The sequence below is a fragment of the Callithrix jacchus genome, chromosome 4 (genome assembly GCF_049354715.1).
Source record: "Callithrix jacchus isolate 240 chromosome 4, calJac240_pri, whole genome shotgun sequence".
In the NCBI taxonomy this organism is placed as follows: domain Eukaryota; kingdom Metazoa; phylum Chordata; class Mammalia; order Primates; family Cebidae; genus Callithrix; species Callithrix jacchus.
Genome location: NC_133505.1, coordinates 27,196,382 through 27,220,122, shown reverse-complemented (window position 1 = coordinate 27,220,122; position 23,741 = coordinate 27,196,382). Strand labels below are relative to the sequence as shown.

The 23,741-nt window shown below is 49.4% G+C and overlaps 1 protein-coding gene across 9 annotated transcripts in view; it reads right to left on the bottom strand.

Moving 5' to 3' along the window:
- SLC22A23 (solute carrier family 22 member 23) overlaps positions 1-22,683 on the bottom strand; it is a 188,189-nt gene extending 165,506 nt beyond the window's left edge. For 8 of the 9 annotated variants that reach the window (XR_013533801.1, XR_013533802.1, XM_035295057.3 and 5 more), the window contains exon 1: positions 21,513-22,683. Coding sequence is in view for 7 of the 9 variants with exons in the window: in XM_035295057.3 (XP_035150948.1) it covers positions 21,513-22,166 (654 nt within the window). In the remaining 2 variants the exon portion in view is untranslated. The remainder of the gene's footprint in view (positions 1-21,512) is intronic. The other variant, XM_035295058.3, reaches the window with a different exon arrangement.
- Positions 22,684-23,741: the final 1,058 nt, after the last annotated feature.

The following is a 23,741-nucleotide window of genomic DNA, read 5'->3' as shown; positions in this document are numbered from 1 at the left end:
GGGAGGGCCTGGCTGTCAACGCCACTCGCACGTGCTGCAGTGACAGGACGTGAACAGCTGCTAGGTCACCCATGAGACACAAACAGCAGCTGACTGGTTGTGCCACCTCCAGGTGGCTTCTCCCTGCTCAAGTGGCACTATCACCATTCCCACAGCCCCCTTAGCAGCCCTAGGAAGTGAGTGCTAGAAGCTTTGAGGCCACGACTCCCTAGGGCCAGGGATCCTTACTCCTAACAAATAGTAACCCCCTCCCCACATTCCTCCCTTCACTCCTGCTTCCTACCCCAAAATTTTTGAAAAGAAAAAGAAGGAAACTTGCCTAGCTTATAAATAAGTCAAGACTTTTCACTGGCTGCCCTGATTCTGCCAATCAACTTTTAAATATTAGAACAGAGGGGTACCCGGGAGTGGAAGGATTGACAATGTTCAGCTTGTAATGTGCATAGCATTCTGTGCATAATCACCACAGGCTGGAAAAAACCCAGTGTCCATCACTGCCCAAGAGGGAAACACAGTGTGGTCCACCCAGGCAGTGGAATATGGCTCAGCAACAACCAGCAACAACTTTCAATGCACACAGTACCATGCACAAATCCAGGGATGAGACTGACACAGTGAACCACAGGATTCCTTCATGTGATCTGCCAGAATAGGCAAAACCAAGCTGTGGGGATAGATATTAACGCAGTGGTTGCCTAACGGGTGGGCTGACCAGAGATGGGCAGAGCAGAATTCACTAGGGTGAGGGAAATACCTTAATTTAGATGGGCAGATACACGAGCCAAAGCTTACTAAGCTATACACTTAACATCTGTCCATTTTACTATGTGGTCATTTGCCTCCACTTTAAAAAAAATCTGTGAAAGCCAGGCATGGTGGTTCATGCCTGTAATTCCAGTACTTTGGGAGGCTGAGGCGGGTGAATCACCTGAGGTCAGGAGTTTGAGACCAGCCTGGCCAACATGGTAAAACTCTGTTTCTACTAAAAATACAAAATTAGCCAGGTGTGGTGGTGGGCGCCTGTAATCCCAGCTACCTGGGAGGCTGAGACAGGAGAATTGCTTGAACCCAGGAGGTGGAGATTGCAGTGAGCTGAGATCACGCCACTGCACTCTAGCCTGGGCGACAGAGGAAAACACCGTTAAAAATAAAAATCTGTGAGGTTATATAAAATGGGCCCCAAAGCCAGGGCAGAAATATCTGATGGATTGTGGGGAGCATCAGTTTTTTTGTTCCTCCAACAGCACAAGGTCAGGCAACAGAAGGGAGATGCGAGGGGTGTGGACAATCCACCACCAAAATAACCGCAATGCCTGGACTCACCTCCAGAGAGGAGGCATTTGTTCCTACCCTCCCTTGTGCTTAGGAAGTAGATCTCGAGGCCAAGAGCTCAGAACAGAGATGTGAACGATTCACACAGATGCTATTTCAAGGCCTGAGGTTCTTAACAGGGGTGCTATGGGCTGCCTGTCAGTTCCCAACAGAAGCCTCACTGTCACTATATCAAAGGCAAGCAGAATAGCCCTGACCCATCCACGCTGCTCCACAGAAGCCCGGGCAGAGAACCCAGGCCACAGGGGTGCCGGGAGCGGCTGCTGGCAGTGAAGGACCATGCTGGAAGTCCCCTGCCCAGAGGGACAGTGTGCAGGGGCTAGGATTCAGGCTGCTGGGGTCCAAATCTCAGCTCCAGCAGGTGGCTTAGCTTTGCTATTGGCCACAGAGAAGCCCACTTCTCGGGGGTTGTCAGGATTCAGCCGTGGCATCTGTAAAACACTCAGCCCAGCCAACCTGCAGCAATGAAATCTTCCTCCCCTCCCTTCCCCATCTCTTCCTTCTGTTTCTTTCCACTTCCCCTCTCTTCCACCATCCCTGCTCTCCTTCCCCTCCCCCCTCTCCCCTTCCCCCTTTTCCTTTCCCTCCTCCTCCCCTGTGACGGGTACCCACACTCCCACCCCTGCTCCCAGCTACCTCTCCTTATAGTGGTGGAACCTGCCCTTCCTTCTATTACCTGCTGGATTCTGAACGTGGCAGCCAACTCCCATAGAAGCCCCAGCAGCTGCCTTCGCTTATTCTTCTCATTTATGACAGACAAACTGGAGGGAAAGCCCACTTCTCACAGAAGTGATGTGAGAACACACTCAGCCCATGCTTCAGAGATGCAACTGCCTCCCTTCTCCCTAAATGGACTCTGCAGTGGTTTGAACTGTATCCACCCTGCCCCTAACAAGACACGCTGGAATCTGAACCCCAGAACCTCAAAATGTGACCTTGTTTGGAAATAGGGTTTTTACAGAGATGAGTAAGTTAAAGTAAGGTCTCTAGGGTGGGCCTTAATCCAACGTGACTGCTGTCCTTCTAAGGACAGATGAGGATACGGACACAGAGTGAGGACCATGTGGAGACAGAGGGAGAAGATGCCATCTGCAAGTCAAGGAGAGAGAACTCAGGAGAAACTGACCCTGTCCACGGCTGGATCTAGGACCTCCAACTTCCAAAACTATAACATAATACATTTTTGTGGTATTTGTTATACAGCCCAGCAAGCGAATATAGCATGAGAATGAAGCCAGGGCAGAGGATGACCTAAAAGAGAGCTAGAAGAACTGGATATTACAGCCCATCCTATCTCTGAACTTTCAGAGTCATCTATATACTTCTGGGTTTTTTTCTGGGGTTTTAAATTTTATTTTATTTTTTGAGATGGAGTCTTGCTCTGGAGTGCAGTGGCGTGATATCGGCTCATTGCAATCTCTGCCTCCTGGGTTCAAGCGATTCTCCTGCCTCTGCCTCCTGAGTAGCTGGGATTACAGGCACCTGTCACCATGCCTGGCTGTTTTTTGTATTCTTAGTAGAGATGGAGTTTCACCATGTTAGCCAGGCTGCTCTTGAACTCCTGACCTCAGATAATCTGCCCGTTTTGGCCTCCCAAAGTACTAGGATTACAGGCGTGAGCCACCATGCCCAGCCACTTCTGTATTTTTTAAAAGCCAATTTAAGCCAGGGTTTTCTGCTACTTGCAGCATCTGGACTGACCCCCCAAGCTTTCAAACCCTTCACAGTCTTGTGCTATTCTCTCCTCCTAACTGAAATAAATGTCTCCTCCCACTCTTTCCCATTATAGGGCTCACATCCCAGCGATTCCCAACTCACTCTCTTCCCTGTCTCCATGCCCAGTGCACCCCTCTGCCAGCCTGACTCTTGGCCCCACCTCTGGCTCCTGGGAACACCTGTTCTCCAGGCACACTCACAGATGCATCCTCCCTAACTCCTGCTGTTCCCAGCACAGGGCTGTGCCCAAGTAGCCGCTCAATAAACATCTGAACATTACACACTGCTCAGGACATGCCTGATGCGATATTTTCCCCACATAATTTTGAACTATGAGATCAGGTCACTGTTTGCTGTATCGATTCAAACAGATCGTAAAAGAAAGGCTGCTGTGTGTCCTCGCTTCCCAGTACTCAAGGAGAAAATGCCTTCTGGAGACTTAAAAACCTCTTCTCAGTCAGATGATCCGTAGATCCTCAGTCTGTAAATTCCCTGGTAACCTTCTGCCTGTCAAAGATTATTTCAGATTTCCCAAAACTGCTCTTAAAAATGAGATTCATCATCAAAGTTGCCGTTGGCTGGTCTCACCACTCTCCCCTTGGTCCCGTACCTAGGACTCGGCCCAAAAAGAACTAGAGTTATAAATGATAAACAAAAAGAAGGCAAATGAGAAATGAATTAAACAGAGAAACCACTGCTTATACTTAAAATACACCATAAACAGACATATCAAACAAACAAACAAACAAACAAAAAAATCCCCAAAACAAAACCCAAGCCACACACACGAAAATCCCCTCATAGTCTTGATGATATCCAGTTTTGACAAGTTTTTTTCTTATGGGACTTCCCAGAAAAAGACTACAAATAAGTCTTCTCTTAAAATGAAATGATAATTTTTAAAACCCACTCTGGAACTTACTGGATTTTTTTTTTTTTAAGACAGAGTTTCTGGCTGGATGCGGTGGCTCATGCCTATAATCCCAGCACTTTGGGAGGCCAAGGCAGGTGGATCACCTGAGGTCAGGAGTTCGAGACCAGCCTGACCAACATGCTGAAACCCCATCTCTACTAAAAATATATGATTAGCCAGGCGTAGTGATGGGCGCCTGTAGTCCCAGCTACTTGGGAGGCTGAGGGAGGACAGTTGCTTGAATTCAGGAGGTGGAGCTGTGGTCAGCTGAGATCACACCATTGCACTCCCACTTGAGAAACAAAAGCAAAAATCCATCTCAAAAAAAAAAAAAAAAAAGAATTTCACTCTTGTCGCCCAGGCTGGAGTGCAGTGGCACCATCTCAGCTCACCACAACCTCTGCCTCCTGGTTTCAAACAATTCTCCTGCCTCAGCTCCAGAGTAGCTGGGGTTACAGCATGTGCCACAACTCCCAGCTAAGTTTTCGAAAAGATTTTGATGACTCCAGGAAATAGAGTTCCAGAAACCGGTAAGCCCCGGACAGGCCCCTGTGAGAACCCATTACCTTCTTGCATTTCGTTCCCTCTGGCCAGATGGGCCCCAGTGGAACATCTTTGTTGCCTGCTTGAAAGTAGCTCTGTGAGTCAGACATGGGTCCGTGCCAGGACGCCCAGCTAAGTTTCCCCTGCCACTACCATTGACAGCCCTGCACTAGAGGCACCAAGAACATCAAGAACACGCAAAAAGGAAGACAACACTATCCAGTCCTCGGCCAAGCGAGATGGTGCTGTGAGCGTATAAGCAGGGCCCATCCTGCTGGGGACAGGGTCGCTCTGGTTACCTGAGGGGGCCCCTAGCCAGCAGTCCAGCTCATACCTGGCACATTCACTTTTGGAGCTGGCAAAGCCACGAGGTGCCAGCCTTGGCACAGGTTAACAGATGTTTTGCTAGGACTAGGTGATCTGTCAGGCTCACTGCCTGGGCCCCAGGGAGGGAGCCAGCCCGATCTGCTACTCAGCAAATGTAAACAGTGCTTACGTTCAGTTCTGGCCTCCAGCACTTGGTGTCTGCGTCCCACGGGAGAGCTCCAGTTTCCTACTGCTGACAACACTATAAAACCACCGTAATGGGAATTAATTATGAAAAAGGCCAGTTTGAATTAGAGACATTTTGAAAATAAGTACCTTTTACTTCCAAAGAACATTTCCTTTTCTAGTAATTAACGGTTATTCTGAGCAGAGGTTCAAAGGACCTACTTCAAGGAGTGACTTGTCATTAGCAACATTCATTCCTGCATAAATACACTACGGCCCTTTTTCCAAACGTGCTTTCCTAGGCGGGCTAAACCTGTCCACTGCCACCCCCCCCAACGCTGAGCTTTGTTTATCCCATAACAAGCTCAGCAAACCCTTTCTTCACAGAGGGAAGGGAACCCTGGCTGCCTAGTGGGAATTCCCAGCAGGATGAAACACCCTCAGCCTGACCACCCATGTTCCCCCACACTGTGGGACAGAGAACAGAGGTCCCACTGTCCCACCCCACGGGCCTGGCCATCTGTTGCGTGTGGTCAGGAAATACAATGAATGTTTTTATTAGTCTAGACCAGGGTTTCTTCAGCTTGATGTATCTGGTGCCGGATCATCCTTTGCGATGCGGATGGTTCTGTACGCTGTAGGATGTTTAGCAGTTCCCCTGCCTCTACCCACCAGATACCAGTAGTACCCTCCCTCCATGCCCCTATAGGTGTGACAATGAAAAATGTCTCCAAACATTACCAAATGTCCTATGGGAGCAAAAATCACATGTGGACATTGTCCAGATAACTTCTTTTAAACAATGGATGCCGGGGTCCCACAGGCATTTCCCAAAGTTCCCCAGGGTGACTCTAAATGCACTGGAGCCACTCCAGCCCTGAACTCAGATGGGCCAGTTCCATGTGAAGGAAAGGCCCTGTGACCTAGAGTTCTGAACAGCAGTGGCTTAAAGACAGAATCAAATCCAGAGCCCAGTATGATCCGCCCAAGTGTGATTAGTTGCCATTTCATATGAGCTACATAACTTCTCTTAATCTTCAACAGCTCACTGAAATGTGACTTTAGGTTTGAGCTGACTTATGAATCTGTCCTCTTCTTTTTATTCTTGTCATCCTAGAATTAAACCATCCAGTCTCACCCAGATGACAGCAAAGCCCTTCTGCCGCCTCCTTACTGGCACCATGCAGGAAGTGTTTATTAAGTACCTGCTAGGCCCAAGAGCTGAGGATATATATTTGGGCCAGGACAGCAGGGGTGGGAAATGGGAAGGGAGGAAGAGGGAGCCAAGAAGGTCTGCAGGAGGCAACAGGATGGAGGGGTGGACTCCAGGCTGAAAGAAGAACATGGGGGAAGACAGAACATTTTTTGGGAAATAAACAAATTGGTGGGTGGAGCTGAGGGTCCCTACGGGGAAGATCGGGATAGAGGCCGACAGGGACCTTGAACCCCACCACCCAGGTGGGGTTCATCTTAAAGGTCATGGAGAGCCACAGAGGATCTGAAGCAGGGAAGTGATAAAGAGCCGCTCAGCTACAGTATCCCAGGACCAAAACGCTGGGATTTAGGGAAAAGGCATAGATAAGATCAGGTGCCACAGGAAAGGGCCAGTCCAGCAGGTTACAGAATGCACAGGCCCAGGGCTTTAGGGAACATCCTGGGTGCAGATACAGATCAGAGCTGCCCTACTCAGGGTGCCTGCTAGAGCTCTGTCATCGGCTGCACTGTCTCCTCAAAGCTCATATGCTGAAACTCTAACCCCCAGGACCTCAGAATGGGACTGTGTCTCAAGAATGGGCTTTTAAAGAGGGTATTATGGTAAAATGCAGCCACTAGGGTGGGCCCTGATCCAATTTGACTGGGGTCCTTATAAGAAGAGGAGATGAGGATGCAGACACACACACAGGGAGGCCGTGTGAGGACAGACGACAGCCAAGGAGAGAGGCCTCAGGAGAAACCAACCCGCTGAAGCTTGGTCTTGGACTTCCAGCCTCCAGAACTGTGAGGAAATACATCTCTGCTGTTGAAGCTGCCCGTATGTGGTATTCTGCAGCCCTAGCAACTTACCCAGGGAGGCCAAGTGAAATCTTTGAACAGTTCTGTGGGGTCTGGCATCAGGCAAACCTGACAGCCACCTGCAGGGCAGAGACCACGTGCTGCTGGGCTGGGCCTGGAGGAGGCAGGGGCACTGGGCATTGGGCAGAGGAGATACTTTGCAGGAGCTCTGACATGTCAAGAGGAAGAGGGCTGCAGCCCCTGGGTAGCACAGGCCGTGTTTTGTAATGAGGGCTCATTGAGGTGGCTTTCAAGAGGGACTGAATAACTTGGGTGTGTCCTGGGGGTACAGCACCTCAGGGGCTGGCTTGAGGGGCTGCGGACAGAATCCTTGGGTGGACACGGGCCCCCCTCTCTTGGATTTCTCCCATCAAGTCCTAAAATCTTGTTCTTCTATCATTTCCCTGCTTACAAAGTTCAGGAGACTCATTGTCTACTGGGGGGAAAAAATTCAAGCTATGCCCAAGGCTGATTCCTTGCAGGGTCAGGACTCATGTCCTCCTCTAGGCCATGTCCTCTCGGCACCCTGCACATGTCCCTTCCCCGCCTTCATCAGCTCCTCACTGAAGAGGTCCCCTCTCTCCAGCCTTTCCACTGCTCAGACCCAAGCCCTCCTTGGGGATGGCTCAAATGCCACCACCCCCTGGGCTTCCCTGCCCACTGGTGGTAGCAACTCCTCGGCACCTCATCCTGTTCTTGGGCCAGAGCACCTCACAGTGTGCCGCACCTGTCTTCCTGGGGTGTGCTCAGTTCACCCCCACACCCTCAGCTCCTGTGCCCTGTCCCGCTCGACCTGTGCCACACGCCAGGGATGTTCAATTTCCCAGCTGCCTCCAGCTATACCAGGAGCTCCCTTCTCCAGGGTAGACTCGATCTTCTCCCCATCTGTAACACTAGCCCAGGGCAGATGTTCTGAGAGGAAGACCAGGGACACCATGCAAGCGTCTGCAGCATTGCCTCTGAAGGGGAAGGCAGAGGAGGGATGCAGGGATTGTCCAGAACTATCTTTGAGAAGGAGGACGTCACCCAACTTCCCAGCCGCACATGCACCATAGCCACGGGGTAGAAGCAACCCAAGTGTCTGCTGATGGGTGAACAGAAAAACAGAATATGGCACAGGCACACAATGGAGTATTCCTTAGTCTAAGGCAGGAAGGAAACACTTACACATGCTACCATACGGATGAGCCTCGAAGACATCATACTGAATGACATAAGCCAGTCACAAAAGGACAAATACTGTGTTATTCCATTTATAGGAGGTACCTGGAGTAAGCAAATTCATGGAGATGGAAGGTAGCATGGGGTTGCCAGGGGCTGGAGGGTGGGGAATGGGGAGCTGGGGTTTTGTGGGGACAGTTTCAATCTGGGAAGATGGAATCGTCCTGGAGATGGATGATGGTGCCGGCTGCACAACAGTGAGAATGTACCTAACGCCACAGAACTTTACACTGAAAAATGGCTAAAACAGTACATTTTATAATTTGTAGTTTTACCACAATTACAAATAAATACAATTTTTTTAAAGAGTAGGACAAAGACTATCCGCTTACTGCAGACGCTAAAGTATATCCATTTGAGAACAGTGGAATTCCTCAACACGTAGCAATCAAGGGTGCCCAATTTGTAAAGCATCTTGTAAACACGCAAAAGACAGCTTTTCATCTAATCTGGGAGGAAATACTCCATAACGCAAATTATGATGCTAAGAGCATAACCCGTCCATAATTCAATATGACCACTGGGATGCTTGCGGTTGTTTTAAGCTGGCATTATCTCCTTTGCACCTATTTCTAAAATGAATCTAAGAAACAAAGCACGACTGTTAGCTAGTTGAATTAAATTATACAAAGGACTCACCCTCCTTCTCACCACTTTATCAAAACAAAACAAAGCAAAACACCTGATAAACACTTAACTAGCATTCCTATGACTTCACATTCTTAACCACACATCTCTGTGACTCAGCTCTTCGGTTCTCTGTTCAGATAAAGTGAGCCCTCTTCCATTTAAAAATGCCATTCTCTCAAAGTTCAGACAGTAACCGTTAACTTTGAGAGAGCAGCGTTTTCAAATAGAGGAGGGCTCCCTGGCTCCTTCATGCTATTGAGCATTTCAACTAACCGAACATCCTAAACCAAATTGGCTAGGGCTTTGTGAAGCTGATCCTTGGGAAAAGCAGGCCCTCAAAAAGTGTGCGTTGTTTTTTGCAAGAAATCTAGAAAAAGCTATAAAATACAATGAAGGAGAGGCAGAGAACTTACTGAAAAATAAGGAAGACAGGGAAAGGCTTGAGGAAACCCTTGCCCAGCTCTGCAGTGGTGACAACACGCTTTGTCAACAAGGGACTCTGCATTTTTATTCTCCACGGGGACCTGTGAATTATGTAGCTGGCCCTGATTAGAAGAAATGTTTGGAAAGCAGGAGACTGGCCCTGTGTGAAGGCTGGGGTGGGAGTGACAATTGGCAGCACTGTGTTGGTGACTGTCCAATGGCTCCTTCCAAGCTCCCTGGGTGATCTGGAGCTAATATCTAAGGCCATGTTTAATTATTCCTAGAAGAGAAGCCTCAGGAGGTGTGTTCCTGCTAATTCCACTCTCAGCTCAAGTAGCCAGCAGGTGAGTTACATCGTGAGACTCTGGGAAGGAAAAGAATACTTTGTTTAAAGCATTTAATGGTTAAATCATCAATACTGAATTACCCTCAATTAACTGCCAAAAACATCTGCCTATAGCCCCTTCCACCCCAGCCTGAAGAACAGCTGGAACCACATCCTGTCACACCATTTGAAGGAGTCCCCAGCCCTAGGTAACCTCACTCCCTGCTCCAAAACCTTCTTTTCCTCACCCCACGCCATGCTGGGCTCAGATTTGCACTCAGGAAGCTGGAGTTGGACAGAGAGATGCTGGCCTCTGTGTTGGCCATTGCTTGACCAAGCACCACATGAGCAAAAGTGTCAGGCGAAGCCAGTCTGAAGCGGGAACAGAGTCACTTACGGAGAAAAGGATAAGAAGACATGGCTTCTAAGAGGAATGGCAGCGGCAGCGGGGCTCCTAAAAGACGCTCCCACCCTACTTAGTGATCTCAGATTCCACCCTCCACCCGCTGCCCTGCATCTTTCCAAGAAATTCCTTTTATGTTTTGTTAATGTAATTTAAATTTGTTTTTGTTACTTGCAGCAAAAAGAGTCCTGAGCGAGGTCTGACAGGATACGGTACCATGCGGATGCCATGGGTGGGTGAGTGCTGGCGGTGTCCTTTCACAGCAGTAGTTTATTTTAGAGAAATCCACTTCATGCACTCAACAGTCCCTGCCCTTTCCTAGACAAACAGGCCCTTGTCAATCTCTAGGTCCCTTGTACGGAGGAAGATCTGCTCATCAGTAAAGACCAAAAGAACAAAACAAGTAAACCCCAGCCTGCAGAAGATCAAGGTTTTTACAATACTGAGATCAAAGTCCATGGCCTCCCATAAAAATCTCAGCTGCAGGTGGGAAGGGGCCCCAGCCCTGTCTCCAGTTTTCAACTCGCCCTTAGATTTGCTCTCTGAGCTTCGCTGCTATAGGCTCAAGGTCATCATCAACTCTTCTCTCAAATTTCACTCTCTCTGATCCATATTTGCACGCAGCACACCCAAGCCAGGCTTTCAAACACAGGAAGCTCATCTTGCACTAAATGGCATAAACTCAAGATTTCTGGCCTGAGAGATCCAGGAGGCAGTCACATGCTGAGCAGAGCCCCACTCTCCCCGCCTCACGGCCTGGCTACCCAGGTAGTTTCCCTCCTTTCTGATCCTGGCCTCTCTGAGCTCTGTGGCCTGGTGACCTGTTTTGTTTTCAGATTGGAACTCGCCCTGTGGAGGGTGCTTTTTGGTGGTGCTCCTCCCATCCCCGTGGATGCAGGCTTCCTGTCAGAAGGGCACACCTGGCTCTGAACATCATCTGTTTCTGGGCGAAGGCAGCAGACACCTGGCAGCACCCAAGAAATTCATCGCCTTTCCAGGTGTGGCCTTCAGCTCCTCCCCCTCAAAGCACTTCTCAGATGACTCATCCAGCTTGTCCTCACCCCACCTAGGGGAGGAAGAGAGCCACCTGAGGTTTCCAGGGTGGGGGCTGTTTGTCAGGCATGTGGGGGTGGGGCACGCTTCCCAGTGTTCTCCCTCTGTCCTCACAACTGCCCTCAAGCTCAAGGTCAGGCAGCGCTGACCCCCTCTACCATTGAGTAAACAGGTGCTGTAATGCTCCAGGAGACAGACCCATGACAAGTGGCAGAGTCAGAGCTGCAAGCCAGGCCTGCCAAACTCAAACACTCTTGCCGTTTTTTTTTTTTTTTTTTTTTGAGACAGAGTCATGCTGTGTCACCCAGGCTGGAGTGCAGTGGCACCATGTCAGCCTCCCAGGTTCAAGCAATTCTCCTGCCTCAGTTTCCTGAGTAGCTGGGATTATAGGCACACACCATCACACCCGGCTAATTTTTGTATTTTTAGCAGAGACTCTGTTCACCATGTTGTCAGACTGGTCTCAAACCCCTGACCTCAGGTGATCCACCACCTTAGCTTCCCAAAGTGCTGGGATTACAGGTGTGAGCCACTGCGCCTGGCCACTCTTGCCCTTTTCATGACATCAAGTTCAGGTGAGCCCAGACATTTATGGTGTCAACCTCATAAAGTCAAAGACCTTCAGTATCGGGGAGAGAGACAGACATCCTTCCAACCAAGGTCCAGTGAGGGCTTGGATGAGGGGACAGCTGGTTGCCATCTTTCAGATGGAGACTGAGCTGGCCTGAGGGATGAGCAGGAACCAAGGGACTGAAGGAGGGAGGGAAGGGGCTCGGAAAAGTGGAATAGTGTGAGCAAGGCACCGAGGCAGTGAGAGAGGTCGGGCTGGGAACTATGAACACACACAAGATACCACCTACAGCAAGGAGGGGTGGCAGGCGAGGAGAGGAAAGGGGCATGGGGCTCAGGCCTTGCTGGGTGCCGCAGTAATGGGGAGCCATGGAAGGCTTCAAGCAGAGAAGCAACGTGGGCAGGTTTCTATCTTATTTTCTGTCTCTTGGGCCTGTGGTATTAAGAGCAGTAAGACAAGATCGGGGGGCTGACTAGTAGGGCTAAGAAGGCAGAGGGTAGAGACATCTGCCCAGAGAGGTGTTGTATAGAAGCCCACCCATGCAAAGCCACAGCAGAACTGTCCAGAGACCCAAACATACAGCAACCCCACAATTCTCAAGCACAACGGGAGGGTCACCTGTGAAAGGCCAGCGCCAGAGAGAAGTCACAAAGGGTGGGAGTCCCTGACAGCCCTTCCCAGCCCCTCTCCCATGGTGAGGGCCACTCTGGGGCAGAGGGCAAAGAGAACTGGATTCAAATCCTAATAGGTTTGTGGCTTTGGACAAGCTAATGTCCCTCCAGCTCAGCCTTCTCATCTAAACTGAAGGCTTAGACTACATGATCATATTAAACATGGCCACACCCAGGACGATCTTTTACCTAGATAAGGCAGTTAGCAAAGGCAAAGCCAGCTGAATTTGAAGGTAAATTCTAGCCCTATGGTTTTACATTCCTGGGTCTTTGAGCTGTGTGGAAATTTACTTAGTATCCTCCCTTGTTGAGTAGGAGGGCAAGAGAAAATGCCAGAACACTCCAAAGGGCCCATGTTTTCTACGGACAGCATCAGGAACAGACTCAGACCCCCTTGTCTGGCCTCTGAACTTCCCTTAGGACTTCCCACCATTCATCCCCAGCACCCCTGCGTGGTCCAGTACGTCTGCTTCACAAACAGGCCCAGTTTCTTCCAGAGCCTCTGGTCAGGCTGCCTCTCCCCGTCAAAAGTGCTCTTCCCTCCCTTCTGCCTAGGGGTGGCTGCAGAGCCCCGTCTCCATTGCATGTGCAGTGTTTGGGCCCAGGCCCTCTTCTCACCCCACATGCCCTCCACTGATGCCCTCCATTCCCAAGGCCTCATCTCAGCTGGCTAAGGGCATCTCCTTAGTAACTCCTGAGAGTGTCTGCCTCCCCATCAGCACTGGGATAACTCAGCATCTTCTATGGGCCTTGCTGGCTTTTTCACAGCCTCCCCTCCCCACCACACAAGATCTCCCTGCAGCCAGAGAGGTCCTTTCAAAAACATGAATTCTGACTGTATCATATCACTCATCCCACTTAATACTCTTTGATGGTTTTCTCTTGCTCTGAAATTAGAGGAAAAGTTCTTAGCATGGTTTATAAGCCGTCATCATCCCCCATTCCTATATCAATTGCTGTCAATTCCAGGCCCTGCATGCCACAGAGCCTTTGCAAATGCCGTTTGCTATCTCTCTGGAAAACACACACCTCTCTCCTCTTTTGCCTCTCTCTCCACCTCCTACTCAAATCTCAGATCTCATCTCAGATGTCAGTTTCTCACATAGACCAGTCTGTCTAGGTCAAGGTTTTGTTGTTGTTCTAGTCTCTTAATTCCCTTTCTTTCCACACACTTAACTCAGTTTGTAATTAAAAGATTATTTGATCAGTTAGGGTGTGCCTTCCACAGAAGTCTCTAAGCTCTATGGAAGCTGAGCTGTCTACTTTCACATATCATTGTGTCCCCAACACATAGCAGGATGCTCAGCTCAGAACAGGCACTCAAATCTGTGAAAAGGAGGAGAGAGGAAAGAAATTTTTTTTTCTCTCTCTTTTTTTTTGAGATGGAGTCTCTGTCGCCAGGCTGGAATACAGGAGCTCAATCTTGGCTCACTGTAACCTCCGCCTCCTAGCTTCAAGTGATTCTCTTGCCTCAGTCTCCTGAGTAGCTGGGATTACAGGAGCCTGCTACCATTCCTAGCTAATTTTTGTATTTTTAGTAGAGACAGAGTTTTACCGTGTTGGTCAGGCTGGTCTGGAACTCCTTACCCCAGGTGATCCACCCTGCTTGGCCTCCCAAAGTGTTGGGATTACAGGTGTGAGCCACCATACCCAGCCAAAAATTTCTTTTCAAAGTGGCCCAGGGTAACACTCATTAGTATGATAAATATTTAACAACTGGCTCTATGAAGAAAAACAACAAACCCTGATCTGTACTGTTTGTCAGTTCCCATGGTATAAATGCTCCCACCATGGTGAATTTCAAGCTTCCAGCATGACACCACTGAATGCAAAGTTGGATAGACTCGTGCAGTGGGCTCAGCATCAGTAGAAGCCAAGCTGGCTCCCACATACCACCAGTTTGTGGCAAAAGACAAAAATTCAGAAAGTCCAACATGTCTTTAAATGACACCAATTTGTGACTCAATCCTACCTAGGACTAAAGGCCAAAATAAAGTCAAACTGCAAAAAAATGCAAAATGCAAAAAAAATACTGACAGAGATGGAGAGGGAGAGATGTGCGGGTGTTTCAGAACAAGAAGATGAAGAGGGAGACCTAGGACCTGGGAAGACGTCTGTCTCCCAAAAGGAGGCGGAAAGGCTGCTTAACAGCTGGTTAGCCTCTAATCCTTGCATTAATAAAGGCCACTGCCAAATCAAATGTTTAGGACATTGTTATGAGCAAGTCAAACGTGCTCATAACATGAAATGGTGGTTATATCCTCTGACCTTTGCAGCAATTTATCCTAATTGCTCAGTAAAAGCTAAGCAAAAATCTCCAACCCCAAAATAAAGAATAAGATCATAAAAATATTAGAAGAAGGCTAGGCGCAGTGGCTCACACCTGTGATCCCAGCACTTTGGGAGGCTGAGGCGAGCAGATCACCTGACGTCGGATGTTCGAGACCAGCCTGAATGGAGAAACCACATCTCTACTAAAAATACAAATTTAGCCAGATGTGGTGGCACATGCCTGTAATCCCAGCTACACAGGAGGCTGACGCAGGAGAATTGCTTAAACCCAGGAGGCAGAGGTTGCGGTGAGCCAAGATTGTGCCAATGCACTCCAACCCGGCGCAGAGCAAGACTCCGTCTCAAAAACAAAAAAAAATTAGAAGAAAACATAGTATTTCCCCCCAATCTTCCAGGAGTCTTCCAAGCCTTAAATCTAACATAAGAAAGCATAAAAAAGGCTGATTCATACAACTCTAACCAAACCCTAAGTTTCTGCCTAACAAAGATATCATATACAAAATTAAAAAAAAACAAACAGCAGGCCAACCGCGGTGGCTCAAGCCTGTAATCCCAGCACTTTGGGATGCTGAGGTGGGTGGATCACGAGGTCAAGAGATGGAGACCATCCTGGTCAACATGGTGAAACCCCGTCTCTACTAAAAATACCAAAAATTAGCTGGGCATGGTGGCGAGTACCTGTAATCCCAGCTACTCAGGAGGCTGAGGCAGGAGAATTGCCTGAACCCAGGAGGCGGAGGTTGCAGTGAGCCGAGATCACACCATTGCACTCCAGCCTGGGTAACAAGAGCGAAACTCCGTCTCAAAAAAAAAAAAAAAAAAACTGCAGGAAAATGGTTACAAGTCATCCAGAAGGGTTAATTTACATCAGACATGAAGTGCACCTGTAAATATATAAGAAAATAATGCTCCCCACAGCATATGTGCACACATAAAGGCAAAGGAAATGAAGAGATAGTTCAAAGAACAGGAAATATGGATGGCTCAAAAACTTTCAAAAAGGTGTTTAACTTCCTTCATAGTAAGAGAAGTGCAAATCACAGCAACAACCAAATGTAAGTTTTTGCACATCAGACTAGAAAAATATGTAAACATCTGATAACCCCCTGGATCAGGGAGGGTGTGGGGAACAGGTCCACACACATTAGCAGTAGACATAGCTCCGATTTCTACAGAGAACACCCTCACAGTACATATCAACATAAAAATGCAGCCCACTTTGACACTCCCACTTCTAAAAATTTTTTGCACATGTGCAAATGTCTGTGTGTGCCAAGATTTCATTATAGCAGCAAAGACTGGAAACAAATTCAATGCTTCCTCAGTAAGTGATTAAATAAATGGCTGCCCAGTCTAACAATGAAATAGTATGCAGACATAAAAAGGCAAAAAACAAAAAAACAATGTTTAGAATATGCTAGTGTTTCTGAGACAAAATACGTAAACAAAAGTAGAACACTTCTGGAAGGATATGTGAGAAACTGGTAACAACGATTGCTTCTGAAGAGGGAAACTGGGGGCAAAGACAGAAGGAAATGTTACTTTTACTCCATGCGTTCTGTACCATGTACATGTATTACCTATTATGGTCAATTTTAAAAAATAATATGCCTAGAGATGTTCACTGGTGCTGCATATACTAGACAAAAGCCACCACAGGGATGACCTCTGGTAGTCAGTTCAGTCTTAGAAAAAGAATTTAAGAAATTTTAATAAACTAGCAAAAATGTTTTGCATTTAAAGTGTTTTCTCTTTTTCTGGACAAATTCTTTTGATAAGGTGTCAAGAGAAAATAGCAGATTCCATTAGATGAACACTTTTATTAGAACTATAAAAACAGGTATGTATGTAAGGCATTTCAACAGGTATGTGTGTAAGGCATTTCAAAAAAGTTATATGGTAACTAGGATCACAGAATTGTGGGCTGTTTTTAAAAGTGTTACTGTTGCAATGATATAATTATTTCTAGTCTTAATTAAATTGTACTAAAGTTACTTTAAATAACTTCTAGTCTTTAGCCCTAGAAAAACGATACAAATTACTTCCCAGGATATTCAAGCAACTTTCAGGATAAAGGTCAGAAATCTTTGCAAATTCATGACAACAGAAGAAATACTATCAAAAAAGCTTGGAGCTGGACAAATATCCTGCACTTCAAATACAGAAAAAGACAGGGCTTGGGCAGGTCAGCTGGCATTGATTATTGGCAAAATTCTAGAGATTAGTCAAGGAAGTGATGAATATTAGAAACCAACAGATTCAGTCAGAACAATGTAGGATACACTGTGCAAAGTATTATTTTTTTTGAGACAGGGTCTCACTCTGTCACCCAGACTGGAGCACAGTGGAGTTATCTCATTCATTGCAACCTCCTCCTTCCAGGCTGGAGCAATTCTCCTGCCTCAGCCTCCCTAGTAGCTGGGATTAGAGGTGTGTGCCACCATGCCTGGCTAATTTTTCTATTTTTAGTAGAGATGGGGTTTCACCATGTTGGCTGGGCTGGTCTCGAACTCCTGATCTCAAATGATCCTCCCACCTAGTCCCCCAAAGTGCTGGGATTACAGACATGAGCCACCTCACGCAGCTGGTGCAAATGATTAAGAGCAATATTTTCAAGTCCATGGAGTGTTTTTGTTTTTAACTTTGTTGACCAAAATCTCAGAAGTATCTGAGAATTTGGGCTGCGCAGGGAATGCTGGTGTGGGAGAAGGAAGCAACTGAGCTGAGCTGCAGGCCTGTTTGTCCTTAGATCCCCAAACCCTGCTCTCTGTTTGACTTGGAAGGAATTTGATTCTTCTTTTCTGCAAGGCACTGACAATACCTTTCACAGAGCTGGGAGAGAAAATGCAGAGCTTATGAAAATCATCAGAAAGTTGAACACAGATGGTCCCTGACTTAAAACGGTTCGAGTTGATGATTTTTCGACTTCATGATGGTGTGAATACAATAGGCATTCAATAGAAACCGTATCAGTAAGGGCCGCTTTATTCACCAGAAGTGAAAAACGCAATGGTTGCATGAGCATTTGAAGCATACAACCATTGGGTTTTTCACTCTCAGTACAGTATTCCATAAGTTACACGAGATATTCAAGACATTATAAAATAGGCTTTGTGCAAGAAGATTCTGCCCAACTGTGGGCTAATGTGAGTGTTCTGAGCACATTTAAGGTAGGCTGGGATAAGCCAGCATATTCAATAGGTTAGGTGTATTAAATGAATTTTCAACTTTAATATTTCCAAGGGATGAGGGGTTTATCTGGACACAAGACACAACCCCATCCTAAGGAGAGGGACATCTGTACCTGGTTCTTATGTAGAACACATGACACACTCAAAGGTGTGTTCACTGACTGAAAATCCACGATTAACATTTGCTGTGAGGCTGGCTGGTGGCTCACACCTGTAATCCTAACACTCTGGGAAGCTGAGGCAGGAGGACTTCCCGAGGCCAGTTCAAGGCCAGCCTGGGCAATATAGAGAGACCCCATCTCTATTTAAAAATAAAAAATAAAAATTAGTCAGGTGTGGTGGTACATGCCTGTAGTCCCAGCTACTCAGGAGGCTGAGGCGGAAAGATCACTTAAGGCTGGGAGGTGGAGGCTTCAGTGAGCTGTGATCGTACCACTGTACTCCAGCCTGGGCAACAAAGCCAGACCCTGTCTCAAAAAAAAAAAAAAAAAAATACTGGAGACTGGCTTTGGGTTATCATTCTTAATCAAAGAAAGTAATGTATATGAAATATTTTATAAACTATAAAGGGCTGCATAAAAGAGAAGCAATATTATTGTCATTATTTTGGAGGCATTGCAGATTCTGCAATGCAAATTCTGGTATAGATAACATGGACCAACACAAAAAATAAAAACAAAAACGATCCTAACAGGAGAGATCGAGAAACTCAAAATTATTAAGATGAAACCTAAGTCATGGCCATGGTACATGAGCCTAGAACTGAGAAAATGCTGACTTAATGCATCACTCCCAGGAAGACGATGTGGAGGGTTTGGCGGTCTTGATCTAGAGACGGAAGCACGTCATGTCTAGTTAAAGCCTAAGGCATCAACTCTAGGTTTCAGGAAGCGAAGGACAGTATCCATCGGTCTCTTTGGGTTCCAACACACAGGGCCTGGCTGGGTTGCATTCTGGGTGCCATACATAAGGGACATACATGCCAAGCAGAGGGATTAGTATGGCAAATTTTTGCATGTATGGAATTGCTTAAGTACTGTAGATTTTTCAGCCAGGAAAGAAGCTATCGAAAACACCTTTTATTTAAGAAAAAAATTATTCTGAGGAACAAGCAGTACAAATAGGCATGAGCTAACCTGAGTTTTATTTACCAAAGTGTGCCTCTCTGCAAGGAAGAGCAACTATGGGATGGGCGGCCTCGTTAATAAAGCACTCCCTTCCCATCAATGGAAGTGTTCAAACTAGGTCGGGTAACTTCATGTCAGGGATATCATGCAGAAGGGGAGAGAGGATTGTCAGCCCTAAGATCCCTTCTAACTACAATAACCTGGGATTCTAACTGGCTTGACAGTTTTGCATGTGTAGGTGGGTACTCGGATACGGGCAGCCACATGAGAAAGAGGTCCAGAACTGTGCCTGGTGGCTTGTCTTCCTCTCCCTATCTGGCACCTAGGGACAGAATAGTGCATAGACTGTAGGGGCATGCACATGCTAAAGGATATAGGCTAAATATGGGATACATACTGAAGACAGCATGAGGATTATTTGCAAGGGAACACTTATGGAATGGAGAGGGGAAAAAGGCATAAAAGACAGCTTCTCAGACACTGAGCTTTCATCTGCTGACAGAAGGCAAAGGTTCCTTCCACTTCTGCTTCTACCTGGGATGCGGGCTGACAGGCACCTCGTCCCTAGAACTCTGGCGCTCATCATAGAATACATCCCACATTTGTGCCTCTGATATGGTATTCAACATACAGAGCAGCACAGGAAAAGTCTGCCTTCCAACGTGCCAAAATGTGCTTGAAAAGCTCTTTGAAGCATTTGTTATGTGCTTGAAACACACAGAACACTGGGAAAGCAGTCCTTTATTTAGATCTTTTTTGTCTGTGAAAATCAATACGTCCTTTCTAGGCTTTACTGTATAAGAAAATGTGTCTCTAATTATTGTTCCCAGGTTTTCCTTCTCAGTCTGGCCCAGTAACTGCAACATGTCATCAAGCATTGCCCAAAACATGCCACACACATGAGTGCTGTCTGTGCCCCTCTCGAGTGCTAATTTAGAAAAACTGCCCAGCTCTCCAATATGCCTCCATAGTCTGCTTTTAAAAACTATTTTTGTTCTTTCCTCCCACCATGCATGGCTGAGTGTGAATAGCTGTTTCCTGGGTCCTCACTGCCAAGGTAATGGCACTCTATCACACCTCATCACTTTCAAGTTCACTTCTGCTTTGACCCCAGGACAGAGCACTCTTCACACATACTCACTTTGATCCATTATTCCCCCTCTGCTCCAGAAAGGGACTTAAAACACTTAACAATGTTGCCAAACCCTCAGTCTGTCAGACATACACAGTGATTTAAATAGTCATTGTTCTTAATTTTTCTGTGCTGCTAAACCGAAAAAGAAAATTGCCCTTAGTGAAGGGGAAATAGTCACAGAAACACCTTTAGAAAGCAGGGGGTAGGAGGCTGGTGGGATCATGATGAACCCAGCTAGGAGGACCTTCCCCATTACCTCGTAGGGCAGAAGGGGCAGCCCAACCAGCCAGTTCCCACAGGACAAAGCATTTCTGGCCACGTCGGTACAAGATTAAAACAATGATTATGATGATGTAAGAGTTTCGTCTTACACATCCATGAGCTACAACTGTTTACCAATGCACATGGGGGGAGGAGGTTACATGCACACTGACTCTTTGAAACTGTCCAATTTCATACTCACATTTAGACAGAGTGTTTAAAACTCTGCCAGAACTGCCCAGAATGGGTGGGGGGTAGGGGTGAGGAAGAGTCTCTATGTACTTTAAAATGTGAATTAATTATTCTAAACACAGAGGGAGCAAAACTACAAGTGTCTTGACATCTCTTATATGTTAAGAATAAAATTATAGCTGTCTAGGGCATTGAGCGCCCACCATTGCCCACTCTCTGTGTTTAGGCCGTCACACTTGCCTCACATCTCCCTTCTGCTGCATTTCACACAATGTAACACCTCTGCAAGGGAGCTTTAGCTACACGACTCAGAGGACCAGGTGTGTGTTTCAGCTAAAGCACACCCCGTTCTCAGTCCCTCAACCAAAAGCAGCTGCTGTGTAAGAGCAGTGATGACCTGGGAACCCCCAAATGACATATTATCTGAGTCCTTTCCATACTGAAGTGGTGTTTACCGGAGCACTGAGAAAACACTGGAGGAGACACTAGAGTAGCAAAGTCTAAAGTCAGATATCTGGGGAGGACTGAGCATGGGCTGCGGGGCTGGACATCTGCAGAAGTCTTCGCTTCTCTCGCTCTCACTCCTGTTCCTTAAGGGGCTTTACCTGTGTCAGAATCAAATGCGAGATGGGAAACTATTGCTTTGTGGGAGACTCAGGAACAATTCTCTGGGCAGTACAGAGCCGTGGTCCCGGCTGCCCCCTCAGCCTTGAACAAGGCAAGTCCTCCAGGGCGGGCTGGTGACAGGTCAGCTGCCTCACCCCGCAGGTGGGGGGGAAGGGCGCGCTTTCCATCCGCGTATTGGGACAGGAGTTTGGGTGCAAACTAGGAAAGGCTATGGTGCTTCCTTTAAGCCCAAGTAAAGGCTTGTGGTTTGGTGGACGGAAGGAGACGAAGCCAATACTGAATGCCCGCACACAGAGTCTAGCATGGAGAGGGTCGGAGGGACCGGGCGGCCGCGGCCCTTACCTTGCTGACCACGTTCTGGACGAGGCCGGCGCGGATGCCGTAGTCCCACGCGTGGCAGTCGCAGTTGGAGGCGTTGTCCCCCTTGTCCGGAGGGGATGGTAGAGGTGGTGTGTCGCCTCCGTCCGCGCCGCTGCTGTTGCTCCGGTTGCCCGCGGCCTCCCAAGGGGCAGTGGAGAAGGGGGTGGTGGGGAGGCTGGTCCAGTTATCCATGTCCCCCCACCGGCCTGAGGTGGTGACCCCCGCCAGCTCGGTGCCTTTGCCGGCCCCGCGACACCAGAAGTTGGGCTGGTCCAGGAGAAACGAGTCCGAGAACTGGCTGAAGCCGATGAATAGCGCCGGGATCCAGGTGAGCAGCACGAGGGTCTTCTGGTAGCCCCCGCCCAGGCCCCCGAGGAAGGGCAGCACCGACCCGTCATAGTCCAGCAACAAGAGGCTCGGGGCCGCAGCCGCCGAGCAGCAGCTAGGGTGCGGGCCGCCTCCAGGATGCAGTGGGGGCAGCGGCTGGATTTCTGCGCCGCCGCCGAGGCCCGCGCGTCCCCCGAGGGGCGCCGAGGCCGCCGCGTCCCCGGGCGGCAGGGAGCCGTTCTCCTCGGCCGGAGCCGGCTGCCGCCCAGGCCCGCCGCCCGCCGCCTCGCGCCGCCGGTCTATGGCCATGGCCGGGTCCCGCGGCTCCCGCAGAGGCGCATAGAGCGCGGCGGAGGCTCCGCGGGCGCCCCGGGCACAGCGCGCCGGACCAGGCGCCTGCAGCCGCCGCCGCCTAAGAGGGCCCGCGGCTCGAGAGAGCGCTCGGTGGCCCCGGGTGTGTCAGGCCGCCCCCATGTCACCCGCCAGACCCCGCGCCCCGGGCGCTGCGGCCCCGCTCGGGCGCCGGGCAGAGGCGGGCAGAGGCCGGCCGGGCCCTCAGCCGCCGTGGCTTATCGGCTCCGCGGCCCGGGCGCCGGCGGCCGAACCCGCGGTTCTCCGCTGCTCCGCGCCCGCCGCGGCAGGAGGAGGAGCCGGCGCGGCGCCCGACCAGCGCCCTTGTCGGTGGTTGCGGGCCCTGCGGGCGGCGGTGCGGGCAGCGGCTGCTGCTCCCTGGGTGGCAGCGCTGTATTTCTCCGACTTCGGGCGCCTCCCGGAAGCCGCAAGCTCCGGACCCAGCCTGCCTAGCCGGCCGCGCTCTCCGGCTCCCGGAGCCGGCCTCCCTCCTCCTCCTCCTTTCCCTCCTCCTCCCCTCCTCCCTGCTCCCCGGCCCGCCCCCTCTCCCCCCGCCGAGGTGGAGGTAACCGCGGCACCTGCTGCGCTCGGCTCCTGCGCGCTAGCGCCCCCTCCAGTCCGGACGCGCTGCCGCCTCCCGGGATCCAAGGGAGGGGGGCGGGGGAAACGGGACACCCCGGGCCCGCCTGGCGGGAGGATCTCCCGCCAGTGCTCGTTGAGCGCCCGGCAGGGAGGGGGAGGAGGAGGCGCGCGGAACAGGAGGCGCGGGTCGGCGAGGGGTCCAGTTAAAGTCGGCGTGCGCTGGGAACCTGTGGGCTGGGTCTTCTACGAGGCTGGGCTCCCGCAGCCGCACGGTGCCCCCACCCACCTCGCGCGCGCAGGGTCTCCGTGACCTCTGTCTCTTCAGAGGTGCCCGGCCGCCCCGCTGCCCGCGCCCCGCTCCTAGTCCCAAGCCCGCGGGTCTCCGGCCTTTAGAAACAACCCTCTGCGCTTTTTCCAGAAGCAAATAAGGTTGATTTTTGTGTCCGTGGAGCAGGGTCAAGGAGGCTCCTTTGCCAGTTTCAGGTCGCCAGTCCCCCGCAGCTTCTGGCCACCCGCGACCAGCCGCACCCAGTCCCAAATCTCCATTTCTTCCCCCACTCCTAAGTGAATGCGATATAAGCATGACGCGGGGATAGATCTCCAACACAAGTTATAACACACACAATATAAACGTGATGGCATTCCCCACCCCCTCCCCAAGATCTTGGATTCACGTTTGGAACGCCGTGTGCACAGGCGCACACATCTATACTCTCACACAAGAAGACAAACCTCTCCCTCCTCTCATGCTCCAGCGCCAACCTTGCCCAGCCAGCGCTATATAAATAACACCAGCCCTGCGGCAAACGGCTGCATTAGCATATTTCCTCCTGCACCCAGCGCCCGCACCAATGAGAATCATCCGGCACCTTTCACCCCAGCGTCCCCATATATTGGAGACATTCATATTCTGAGAAGTTTATTAATGGAAGTCTTAAATGGAGCAATCCA